At 38.9% G+C, this 14,173-nt stretch overlaps 1 protein-coding gene across 1 annotated transcript in view; it reads right to left on the bottom strand.

Moving 5' to 3' along the window:
- Nucleotides 1-13,833, bottom strand: part of LOC121946934 (band 4.1-like protein 1) — a 60,652-nt gene extending 46,819 nt beyond the window's left edge. The window contains 1 exon segment of the mRNA XM_088082285.1: nt 13,587-13,833. Coding sequence (XP_087938411.1) covers nt 13,587-13,593 — 7 coding nt within the window. The 5' untranslated portion in view covers nt 13,594-13,833.
- Between the last annotated feature and the right edge of the window lie 340 nt (nt 13,834-14,173).

Raw genomic sequence — 14,173 nt, forward strand, 5'->3', positions numbered from 1 at the left:
ACAGAGATAAATGATACGACTTGCGAACCAATGAGGCTGCAAGTTCATCCTCCCTGAGAGAAAGCACATCCAGAGGAAGTTGTGCTACCTGCAACAGAGTAAAAGCACTCTCTCATGGGAAGGGTCTGCACTTCAGTAGGGGATATTGCTGGGGTTACTGTAGTTTCTACACCTCAGCATCTGGGGTGCTAGGATCCCCTTTTTGAGCTGGTATAAAAAGACAAATTGTGCGATTGCAAACTTATCTGTCTGCTAAATTATTGCTTGAAGTCAAAGACGGTGGCAAATGTGCGTATCAAAATTATTAGAGCAGGGTGGAGGGGGGTCATTGTAGAGTTAATCCACACTGATTAAAACAAATCAGGCAATGAAATCTCTCAAAATGAGCTGTCAGAATGCATCGTTTGATTTATGAGATGAATATCTTAAATATTAATCAGTTTACACAAGTGGAAAAGCCAGGCTCTCCATTCCACACCACAAAGTAATCTTACATTCATTTACTGAATGGGTCATGTCAGGGTATGTAACAAGGCATGGGAACATTACGCTAAAGGTCAAAAGCAATTTGAATTCCTAGAACATGATTGGAAAATTCAGACTGCTTAGATGTTTTTTCTATCACAATAAAACAGTTATTTTAGGATCTACCACAGTGCCGACACTTGTGTGGTTGACACTGATTGTGAGACATGTTGACATACTGTTGATACACACACTGACAAACACAGCCCAGACTGACAAACAAGCTGCATCAGTTCACATATACAATGAGACAGCACAGCAGACTGAAGACTCTATATACTGTATTATTTCTTTTTATACAGCAATTTGTAATGTGTGTTTAGTCAGTGTATAAGAGTCCAAGCTACACCCTAGAAACTGAATTATAGAGTGAATTCAGCACCTCCTTGGCACTGCTTCAAGGGAATCTGAAGGTTATGAGCTTCACAAAGTTAATATTTCTTGCAGTGCTATGTCACTGATTGCATAACATCATATAGGTATTACTGTTATTGTGTCAACCACCTGTGTATTTAATTTAAAGCTAGGGTAGGCAGACATCTGAAAAAGGAGAAAAAACACAGCAACATTTGAAAATACACTCTCCACCTGCAGCTCGCCTCTTGAGCGAATTTTGTTTCAGGCATGACCAGCCTTACTCTTCCTCTGATTGACTAGTAGTCGTTGCCTTCATTGGTTTGATTGGTTAGGGTTGGGGTAAGAAATTCGGTGTAGCTGCCATAAGTGGCTGTTATATATAATAGAGTTAATTTTAATAATGAATCAATTGAATCAATATTTGAGTTGGATCAAATCCTGTTTTGTGTGTCTTTAGTTAAACCATGCTGCGTGTAACATGAATTATAAAAGCGTCTCTGGAAGGACTGAAACACCGGAACTTATAAATTCCTTGTTTGAGGTGTTCCCCTCCCCTCTCCTTGAGAACTGAGCTCCTTACCTGCAAGTAGTAGTAGTAGTGAAATCGCTGCTGAAGATGAATTGTGAAGATAAAACATGATTTGTGAATTGTTCTGATCTCCTCTTTAAGTTAAGAGGTACAGAGTTTTGTTTTATGTCCAGCTTATTATTTATTCTAATGAGATAGCGACATTTGTAATGAATTTTCTGTGAGACGTTTGTACTAATTGTTTTATATTTTGACCTTATGTGTGTTTTTAGTTCTCGCGGCATGATTGCCAATGTGTGTGACTGCATATTTGTATAATAAAAGCCTGTAAACGAGAGAAATGTCCATGGTTGAACCCAAGGGGGGCAACCAATCAGAGGCAGAGTAAGGCTGAGGAGGGCGGGTCATGCCTTCGCTATCCTAAGAAATTAGGGGTCGACAGATTATTGGCCTGGTTGATTATTGGGGTAGATATTTGGCATTTTGTCGATTATCTGTAGCACCCTGGTGATCAGCATGACATCAACTGGAGAGACTAAGTAAAAGCAAAGTATGAGAAAGCCTGAAGTAAATGTGCATTGTCCTGGTTTCTCATTAATTATGAACATAATACAATGCATTGAAAAGAATATTTTTTTTTAGGTTACCTAGAAAAATTACGCTCTCAAGCACAATCTATTCATTACCATACAGCCCTACAAAACTCCAAAATTTTATTCTACTTTATCACAAGAGTCATGCTCAGCTAAACTGAGGACAACCATCTTTCTCCATTTCATACAGTAAAAACATTTTCTGGATTCTCATTGAGTATACACGCATACAATTCCTTCACTTCCCTCTATGTGATTTACAGACCTTTACTTGCAGAGTCATACAGATAAAAAACAACAAAGCAAAACAAAGCTTCTCTCCTCATAACAATGATAGGAAAATAGCAGGCACCACACTGTGACTGCAGCACAGTTCTTTTTTTTTTCTTTTTGACCAAAGAGGAGAGTGTCACCACTAACGATGGTTAACACAGAGACATCAGGCGTGCCTGTTTAAAATGCAGTTACCATGGCAACCCTAGCCTAACATCGTCTGTCAAGCATGTCAAAATAAGATAAAGAAAAAGACAAAAAGAGAGAGAGATAGAGAACAGCCTGCAGGAATTATTTTGCTAGCTGACACATACACACGCATTAGAAAGAAGAGTGAACAATCACACGGCGCTGTACTGAAGAATGTGACAGTTCATGTAAAGGTGGGCACATTGAAGTGACACAGTGATGGTGGGTGGAAGAGGATGACCAACTATTTCAAGTAGGATTTTAGCTTTCAGTCATGAACACAAAGGGTCAGTGAAAACAGAGATGTAGATGTTATGTGTGTCACAGACGAGGGACAAGATTATGTAAGATTATTATTAAAGCATGTTAGTCGTACACCCTTTGGGGAGGATAATTTCTTCCTCACAAATCTGGTTGTTCAGACCAAATATGCAATATGTGATGTACAATATAGCTGTAAGAGTAAAAATGGTGGAGTGGATTCTATTTTATGTGACGGATCATTCTCATGACCTTCACTGCACTGTAAATTATCACAGTATAGTCATTGGTGGATGTGTAAGGTGATATTATGCTACAAGTCTTCAAATGCAGGGACTGTAAATGGAGAAAAATCCCACCGCATCTGCTCATAACCTACAATAAGAGTCTGTCTTTACTGGTGCTGTGAAAATCAGTCAGGAGGATGCACAATTTTACAACATCAACATGAAGTGGTGAACATGGAAGCTGCCAAGTAATAAGTAAGGAGTGTCAGCCCAGCTGCCAGAAGAAAATGTTGCCGTACTTTTCTGCAAATCAAAGATACGTTACATTTGTATGTTTATATATCATCTCAACATTTCTAAAGTGACGTAATATATGACTTACACTGTGTTCACACTTCGAGCGAAAAAACAAATGCATGACTAGCTACATTATTGCTGAGTCGCCACTGAAGTGTTGCTCAAGCACTCGTTGAGGCAGTTATGTCAGCGTGGGCTTATGTGTGTCTGATACTTGCAATAATGCACCTCGACTGAATGTCATCTTAAGTTTGTATTTGATTAAAAATACACTTTATGTTTCATCACTTTTTGAGACACATTTTAATGTTACATTTCATGGCTTCATTGCGTCATGTCACTGGCTTCCTTTGAAAATGACGTGTAGCATCTGTCGCTGGAAGTGTGAACACAGTATAATGTGAGAGGCCTGCGGAGCGGCAGTGCTGCAGACTATTGTTTGGGATCAACAAACTAGAAAACCGGTTGTGATTAAGTCATTGCTGATTTTGCAGCTGATTTTTAGTCTCCAAGCGTGGGCGTTTTGTAGTGATACATTGCCGCTTTCCAGCAGTCTTAGCATGACAATGATTTCTTTTTTTTTTTTTTTTTTTTTTCAAGGGCTCACTGCTTTTCCTGCTGGGATAGTGGCATGAAAAACAGTTTTTTTCTTCTTGGACACATTTTCTGTCCTACCAGGACTGTACCACCAAAACTGCATATTTTATGTCAAAATATGATCTTTTTCTAACCATAACCAGGTGGGTTTGTGTCTAAAATAACTACACATTGACCATAGTGACCATATCCGTTTGCAAACGTCAACATTTTATTTAGTCATTCAAGCTAAATAGATTTTCAACAATTCACACAATTTTCATACCTCTTTCAGTTATGTTTTTGCTTGAAGGCAAACTCATAGTCTTCAGAAAACTGATTTTTTTTCTAGTTTTAAATTGAAACACTCTTGTCTTATGATTGCATTTAATTTGTGGTTCGGCATCAAATTTTTCCAATAAGATATGTCAAACTGTGTTATCAGTCATAACTTGTTAGATCACCAGAAAATAGGATGTCTTGCTGAGTTAGGCTCTGCATCCCCCAACACATCATCTGTGATGATAATGCAAAAAGTGACAGTGTATTACAAGCTGTTATCTTTAATGTGCCTTTGAAAGCTCCTCTCACTTCGAAGAGACCGCAAGTTTATCTTGTGGAGAATTCCAATTTGGCTGTGAACAGACCACTGGCCCTGCTTCAATGAGCTATTACAAATCGATCATGGGACGACTTGAAATAGGACTCGAGGGAGAATTGTATCGAAGTGCGCTACCTTAAACAAGCAAGCACACTGAATATACTTGCACAGAAACACCCACACAAATGTACATCCTGCGGCCACACAACACGTGATCTAACCTTTACCCTCATGGCACACGTGTGCATCAGTGACAGATTTCACAGAGGTCACACATCGACCGGAAAGTAATAAAGTCATCGCCAGTGAACGCCATGTGTACATCCACTATATAACCTTGCTAGTCCCTTCCTGTTTTGACTAAGAAATCTGGTTGGATGTCTGTTACATCTTACCTGTCATAGATAAGAGAAAATTGCTCTGTGGGAAATGTAGCATGTAATTCCGTTATTGAATAACCTGCAGTGAGACTCCTTGATCCTCCTTGACAACAGTCAGGAAAACAAGTATTCAGTATCTTCTTTTTTTCCTTAAGTGTTTAACACAACATGCGTGCACACAAAGAGGCTTCGCCCTCTAATGTGAACAAGAAAAGGGGCGTAACAGATGAGTAGCACACTGCTTATAGTTACACCATTACAATGCACACCAGGGAGGCTGAAAGTGGAGCAGGTGAAAGAAAGAAAATGAGACCGGAGGATGCATGGAGGGAATGAGGCACGGATGGACAGATGGATGGATTTTTTAAAATCTAATTTGCCCCCTCCCTGAATCTGCCTCCACAAATTCAGAGTCTGGGAGTCACTGTTGCCTGTGGCATGGCTGCAAAGGAGCCAGATACACGAGGACTGACAGTCTGTGTGAGTAGGACAAGGGTGAACAGAAGGATGCATTATTGATAATGGTAACTTTTACAGTCTGACTTGTCTGGGGGTGCTGAAATAAAACTTGCTGAATGGTGCAATTATGTAGATTCTTCTTATATTGCACTTTCCTTGTTAGTCAACTCTCTTTGTTGTTTCATTCTTTGCCAAACTTTTACTGCAGTTAATTGTTTCCATCACCAATATGTTGGAGTGTGCTTTATGTTTAATGTAAACTACTGAATCTGCTATAACTGTCAAAATCTAATATGAAATTCACTTTTGTTTATAGTTTACATAATATCTCATTTTAATTCAAAGTGTTTGTCATTTTAGGAATACATTATGAAATACAGGACAGAGGATAATGTGGCAATACATTGGAAAAGTTCTCATTATTTTGAGATTGTGGTTTGAAGCTGGAATACAGTTTTGAGTTGCAGCTTTTACACCTTAGGAAAACCCCTGCAGAGATGCTCAAAGTGATGTAGTATCACAGGCAATTACCCACACAGATTTTCTAATTGACATATTGATTTAAAAAGAGACACAAATATGAAAGCCAGGGTGAATTATGCCCCAAGCAAGACTAGTCAAGCAAGGTAAATTTTTCTGGCCCACATCAGAGGAGCAACACCTTAGAGGTGGTTATGTGTATGTAAGTATGTATGCATGTATATGTATGTCTAAGAGTGATTGGGGTACCAGGGTGGGTTGTGTGTCTGCCTTTTAATGGGGTTTTTTCCCCCTAATTTGGTTTGATTTTTTTTAACTGTGGATCCTCCTATAACTGTATATAAATGTAGTCTAAAAACTCAGTATGTTTACATAAGTGTTAAAATGAATACATATTTGAATGACAAAAAAAGACACAAAAAACTATATGTCAGGGCAAGCAATCTGATGATCTTGATCCACTTTGTCCATTTTCATTATCTATTCACACACATAAGTTTCTTTTGAAAGACACTCATCTAATTCTGGTTCCAGAGCATTTCCAAGTCAATAGCCCACTTTCTCACATTGCAATTCACATATTCAGGAGACCTTCCCATTGCCGAGGCGCCCACGCCTGCCCCCTCTGCCACACCCGCGACAACACACTCCGACTTCAATTAGCTCATTATCTTGAGCATCAGCTGTTAGCCTATAGCTCCACATAGAGAAATCACAATCCCCACACACACTGGCATGTCCAAGAATAGCTCTGAACAATCGCATGTGGGCTGAATGTCTGCAGAAACAGGTCTGATCGGGCGCAATGTGATTCAGTAAGACGATAAGAAAGGTGCACCTGCTGACTCTCTCTGCCTTCTGGGCCTTGATATGCACGGAATAAAGGATGCCCTGATTCTATGCAGTTCATTAAACCAGCCTGCCGACCATATTGGTCGGATTAAAGCTCCGTGGCAACACCCTCCCCATCCGTCCATGACACTTGAAGCACAAAGCGGTGTCTTTGCAGAGTATGCACAGCACGGTTTTGTGTTTGTCACCGGTGCGAAGACGCTCTCCGTTCCTTGCCTACAATGTCATGTTCCGAACAACCGGCGAATACAGCATGCACCTGTTCCGCTGTCACCGTAACAGACAAAACAAACATACCTGTCCTGTCAGGTCCGGATGTCAAGCTTCAGTCCAGATTGTGATCATTGAGATTGCAGGGGAAACTGGATGACGGGCGCCGCCGCCGCCCCGGAGCGCGTTTCCTCTGCTGCGGGGAGGTGTAGCCCTGCAGGCTGGGACAGCAGACAGGCACAAGCCGGCAGGGATGCTCACGGTCGGGGAAGGGCTAGCAGGCAGAGTAGAGGGGCGTTTTCACCGTGTAAGCGAGGGAACTCCTAACGTCGTGCGTGATATGTGAGGACCGCTCCGCTTGTGACACGCAGCGCCTCTTACGACTTGCTTTACTGATTATCGGGTCATCTTTTCACACCGTAAAGCATAGTGTTAAAGGGTTAATAAGCATGCTCCAACGCTCATGGAGTCTTATAGTTTCACTGAACGCATTTAAATCCACTTCTAATCAGGCCCACTGTTATTTCTTTATGGCTGAATTTGAATAGATCCGATAAATATGGTCTCTTGGATGAGTTTTCCGCATTAGTATGAAGGATTCTTGATTGTCAATTTAATCGTATATTCAAATTCAAGTGCCAGACCTCCTCAAAATGAAGAGGGGAGGACACCTGCAAAGCTGCCGCTCCAGCGCCTTTAGCACTGCTGCAGCCCATCTGTGCCAGAGCGCCCTCAAATGCAGTTAATGCACCTGTCAGTTACTAAAACGCCAAATGCAATGCCTATTCAGGATCATTAATTGCAAATCAATGCTCTTGGCCTTGCATAAAAGTAATGCAAAGTATTATTAATAGTTGTTGGCAAGAGGATGGATTTAGGCCAACTAAGCTAATGTCAAATTAAACTTTTGTTTTGCTTTGATCATAGCTGAGAGGAAGACTTGTTCATTATAACACAGTACTGTGCAAAAGTTGCAGGCTACCATCGATTTGTTGTTGTATTGTATTTTAGGATATATTTATTTATTTTCAGTCTCTTTATTAAGATATAAAGAAAGAAGAAGAATGTGTAGAATGCATTAAAACACCCAAAAAGTCTGAATAAAATGTCTTCATCAGACTGAAGTCAATATTTAGTGTGAAACATAGAATCATCAAACTATAACAAAAAGTAACGCAAACAATCAGAATTGAACTTTGGACATGTCTTGCATAATACACCAGAAAATTAGTAGGCTGTAATTCTCATATTGTCTGCCCAAGAGAGTGGAAAGGGAAATACTTCTTCTGAAGTTGTTAAATTCTGAAATACTTGTGTGTTTTTAATACTGTATACATATTTCCTGTATATTTTGGTTATATTTTGGCAAAGAGACTTCTGAGATAAATAAATGTCCACTTTCTGTTTTATTGTGCTAGAAAATAGTTCATTTAGCCAACTTATACATCCAACAAGATTTAACCCGTCACATTTTACATCCAGAATATCTTTAACTCAAGCATTCAGTAAAAAGAAAGAATGTCATACTGTTCTCTGCATAGCGAGGGGCGTGTTGAATCGATGAAGGCTAAGTGGGTGATGTATTGCATTGGTGACTCATTGGAACCTTCTGTGCTGAACGCCCTCTTTGGCTTTCACGCAGAAGTGTTCTGTTGAAATGCAAATATGCATACAGGAAAATCAATTCCCGTCACGCCTCAGAGGGTCTCCTTCAGTTGCTTACAGGATATGCAAAAAAAAAAAAAAAAACAGCTGAATGACTTCATTGTCATATGGGGGAGGCTTCTGGAGCGTAAATTAATGATATATATAGGATATAAATGCTCAATGAATTGTATATATGGCACCCTTATTAAAAGCATTCATGATATCAATGCAACATTCACTTCTGAACATAAGTCAAAATCACTCCAAACAGCTGTGAAGATGTTTCTCCACATGGTGGCAGTCATATACCATCATCACATCCATGAGGACAGTGTATGCCTGCACATGCTTCACAAGACGATAACTGCCAGAAATACATTTGCTTTGCACATGCATTTTTATATATATATAATTACAAAAATCTGCAGGTAGTTTTCAACACTGATGCAATAACCACATTTCCATACATGGATTATGTTGCTCCGAGCTGCATCTCACATGTATTATCACTTCTGCGGTTAAAACTTTTGCACACTTAGACTGAGCAGGGTCATAAATCTCTTTAATGCTTTAGTATGAACCTTTCTGAGCTGCCATGTTTGTATTTCCTTGAGGCAGATGCGAGAATGAAATATTTCTCTGATGATGATTAGACTGGGACTTGGGGTGAAATTATGTCATCACCATCTCCCTATATAGTTGATTTATGTTTACTTCTTTTTTTTTTAAAAAAAAAAGAATTTGATACCCCATGGCAAAGAACTATGTTATACGTGTTTTTTAATTTTTTTTTTAATCTATAGATTTGTACTACTAATGTTTCCTCTCAAGACAACAAGATGAATCTTACTGTAAAAGAAATCTCAGTTGCAAAACATCATACAGGAATTCAGTGTAATCTTTTATCCTCAACTCACAGTAAATACATGTACATCAGATTAGATTATTTAAATGTGTAACTTTTGGAGACCCTTCTTAACGTAGTTTGAAGAAAACAAACATGATTGAAACTTGCTCTATGAATTCAACAGACATTAAACAGTTTGTTTGGTATATCTCCACCCTGGACTCTATTTTCCCATGTTTTTGTGACTAAGTGACTGATGGGAACACTTGGGACATGGACATTGTTTTTGTCAATTAAAACATCAACTCTGGTTTGGTTGAAATAAATTCTTAATTCACCCAGTCAAATGAGAAAATATACTGGGTCACACTAAAATTACTGTTTATTTAAATGGAGTCTGGTGGGTTTGTATATAGCAATTTTGGGGCTGTTTCTGGTTAAACAAAAAGGGTCTTTTTTTTTTTTTTTTTTTTACAAAAAGATTGACCTCTATGGGGGTCCTTGCCATAATATTGTTTGAATAATCAAAGCACTTTTATTGGACGTAAATTGATCTGACAACATATATAAGTGTTAACATTACAGCCGGTATCTGGCTGTAATGTAAACGCTTGCATAACGCAACCCTATCACTCAGTGCTCAACTAGTTTCAAAAATTGTTGTCTCCCGTTAGTCACAAAAACATGGGAAAATATGCTCCAGATTGAAAAATACAGAACATACCCTTACAGGTCACTCTGCTTTTTTTCTCCAGATATTAAAAGGGATAGTTTGAATTTTATGAAGTGGGTTGTATGGGGTACCTGTCCAGAACCAGTTGATGTCAGTCAGCACACCCTAAGGCTGGAAATCTGATACAGAAGCTAAGCAATGCAGTGCAGTGGAGGTCAGCAACAAAACATGTTCTAGCCACCTAAAAAATGAATATCAGTTGACATCATGAGTATTTTCACTGCTTTACTTTTCTATCAGACATCAGACACATTCCAATAGAAAAGACTCCATTTACAAAAACAGAATTTTAGGACACTGACCACAGGAGCTGCTGGGCTACCACTGCCTCGATCGGTTAGTTTGTGTCATTGTCTAACTTTGGTAAATCCGAACTAACCATTTTAGACGCCAAAGTCACACCATAGCACAAACAAAATAATTGATCTATGCAATGGTAGACCAGCAAACCCGGTGTTAAGCAATGTTAAATCAAAGTTCTTCTCAAAGAAGTCTGGCTTTGAAAAGAGTGATATAACAGCTTTGTTTCCTTATTGAAAACCATTGTCTGACATTAAGGTAAAGCAGTAAAAAATACTCTAAATATAGCATACACTTAAAAAAAATCTATACTTTCTTTTTATGTGGTTAAAATACATTTTGTGGCTGACCCCTCCACAGCAATGGATTGCTCTGCCGCCATGTGGGACTCCAGCTCGCTTCTCCAAACTGGGGCCATGCTGACGAACACTGTATATATAGTATACTGTCTATGGATAAGTAGACCATACAACCCCACTTCAAAAAAACTGAATCATCCCTTTTATTTAAACGGTGTATTAAATTCAGCCCCTTTACATTACAACACAAGATCTTTGTGTCAAATGAAGAACAAACTACAAACTAAGAAACTATAAATGAAAGTAAATCTTTCGGAAATATGTCAGTGTGACTAAACAGCCGATTGAACAGCCAATGCTGAACTAATTATTTAGTTCAGGTTAATTACTTCACATTTAAGGTTCTTAAGGAACTTCCATTTTTAATTTTAACTACCTTAAAATGTTTACAGAGAGAAAATGCTGGAACACATATTGTAACAGGACTGATGTTTTTAAAACCTGAAGAAATTCAAATAACTGACAAAAGTTTTGTCCTTTTGTTTTCTCACTGCAGTACTATCCAAGCTGTTTTATAGCCACAGTAAAGTGTCTTCATAAGAAAATGTAATCAAAAACCTCCACATGTTGAATATAGGCCAATTACAACAGAACATAAACTCAAATACTACCAAATGCACAACTGTGCTATGAATGTTGCAGGTGAAGTGGTAAATCAAAACGTCTCTGCGTGGTCTAGCAGTCAATTTGCACACTAAAAGTAAACATTTGAAATGTTTAGCGGTGGAAATAGAATCTTTAAAAACTCTGTTGATCTGTCAACTCCAAATTTACAAGATAAAGGGCATATGAAGTTCCCTTGGCATTCCCTGTAAAGTACAGCACAACAGCAGACTGCTCAACAATTAAACCGACTAAACAGGTTTCTTTATAACTGACAGCTTGTGGACCCTCAACCACACTTATTACCGGCAGGGTCAAGGATGCAAAAAACAAATGTGACAGTTACTGATAAAGTTGGCGCCAAACGCCAGCAAGATCAGATGAAGATAGAGGGTAAATGACAGGGTAAAACAAATGCATTATTCTGGGTAATTTCATTCTTTAACCCATTTTAAACCAAATTATATGCCAAACACACACAAAAATACTGTAATGGTGGATTTTTTTCTAAAAAAAAGCATTGCTTGAGGACATGTCAGCAGCTTGTCAGTCTAATGGGCTCATGAGTGAAGTGCAAGGTATGTGTTTGTGTGAGTGATGCAGGTGGCTTGTCAGTGAGAATGCTTTATTTTTCCTGACCTGACACTTGTCTCCCAAACATGCAGATTGCCATGAATCTTTCTGACAGGCGTTGTGTTTTGCGACATGGTGTCATGTCTTCATTTCGAGACCACCAACCTGCTATCTTCATCTGACTGCTTTCATCTCCTCACCCCTGAGGCTTCGTTCAATTTAGGCCGAGCCAACAGCACAGGGAGCATCACGGCTACTTTCAATGAACATGCAGGTAGATACGTTTAACATCTGGATCTCAGTGAAATATTAGGCTCCTTTTAGAGCTACGCATGTGTGCATTTTGAAATCTGTACGTGGCTTCCTTGGCTTGTATTACTGGAAGGCATCAGCTCTTAAGAATTTCGGTCATTCACCATGAACTAAATGGATAAAAGCATAAAGTGTTTTTGTCACTGAGAATGATTAAATCAAACCATAATGTGGTTAACTTAGTTGGTTTAAATGCCCTTTTGTCACATCTATGAAGGAAAACGTTTTTTTTTATTATTCAGTGAAGCCACTTGAATCATAATTATGTGGTAATAGGACTGAGGGTTCTGCTCAAGCTCAATAGGAGCAAACTGTGCATAAAACATCTGCTATTCCTGCATCATTTCACTGAATACAACCTGGACAGTAGAGCTGAACTCTTCGTCTATGCCAAGTCTAACCCAGATGAGGATTGGATAAATTACTAGAAAGAAAAGTGGAAAATTAGGAATTCCAGCTGCTTCATGTAACCCTTGGGACAGCCCTCAAACTCAGAGGTAATGATCAAGATTAACATATTTTGGCAGTGTGCACTGAAGCAATAAAAGTAAGAGTGGTGGGAGCAGGTGCTTTCCCAAACAAGGGTTCTGCTCAATCTCCAAGTTATGAATTCACTTGAATGCTTTTCTCCTGTTTGTGACCTCAAAATTGGTGGGAATTATTTACTTGGAGATGACAATTTGCTCTGTCGCTTTACTGTTGCATCATGAATGCTTGATTAATAAGATAAAAGGCATCAAATGGGCTAAAAAGTGTTTAGTAAGTGGATGCTGAAATTGATATATTGGGACTATAAAGGGTCATGTCTTGAGTCGATTTAAAAAAACTCACCAATGAATGGTTAAAATCTCATTGGTACAATTTGAGATTTTTACTATACAAGTATACTGGCCAAAGAGTTTGTGCTTACACAGCTGCTGGCAGGTATGATCAGCATTAAATACTGTGCTGTCTCTCTATTTCATAAATTCCAAATTATCCAAAAGTGGGGAACTAGACTGTAGTTTTACATAAGCTTTGTTCAATTTGTGTAAAGTGGTAGCATCTCATTATAAAAAAAAACATCTAAAAACTTCATAGTGTAACATGCATTAAAAAGCCATAGTGTGACCGAGGTGAAGTTAGCTTAATATTTGATATTCGCCGATTTTTATAGCTGTTATATTCAATTCCTTTCATCATATGCTGGCTCTGTAAATTTGCACACAGTCATCAAAACTTTGAGAGCTCCACACTCCACCTGCAAGGCTGAGACGCCTCAACCTTTGCAGTAAACGTTTCCCTCAAGAGTAGCAGATTATTTAGGCCAAATAAAGAAGACAGATCATAGCTGGAGATAACAGCTGAATCTAACCATCAGATAAAACAATGCTAAATTCCTAGAAATAAATAACAGGACTCACCAAACATCCAGTATTGTAATCACATCCAAGCAGAAGTAAAATAGCTTTTACAGCTCGCGGTGAACTTCTGCGTCAAATTTCTGCACGTTCCCTCTCCCCGTGTCTTTTTCGCCCGTGCATTCTCCCTCCGCAAAAGTTTTTTTTCCTCCTTATATTGTGGTTCGTCAAAGTATCCGTTTGTCTCCACGGTAAACTATACTTCCTTGACGCAGTCATATTCACTCAAAACGTGTTGTCTCTTCCTTATTCAAACAGCTGAGAGTCAGACCGGAACAGCTGACCGGCGGCTAAACGCAGTGCGCGGCAGTTTGGCGTTTGCGCGTAGGAAGACGGAAATGTAGCAGCACCTAGTGGAAGGGCTGTCTGAAGGCCAGGTAAAAGTGATCGACTTTTTTTCTTTTTTTTTTTTGGTTGTTTGTTTGTTTTTTTAGATAGACCGTATTTGGGGGTGGTTAAAATACCCTTTTTACCCTATACTCTAATCCACAAAATCCACAAAAAAAGCATTTCTGAGCTTTGGCAAACACAGAGCTGCCATCAACTGTCTGTAAAAGGCTAGATTAGTACCCACACAGCCCCGCTTAAAA

This window comes from Plectropomus leopardus, chromosome 9, assembly GCF_026936395.1.
Source record: "Plectropomus leopardus strain MGB_pleo_1.0 chromosome 9, ASM2693639v1, whole genome shotgun sequence".
NCBI classification, from domain to species: domain Eukaryota; kingdom Metazoa; phylum Chordata; class Actinopteri; order Perciformes; family Serranidae; genus Plectropomus; species Plectropomus leopardus.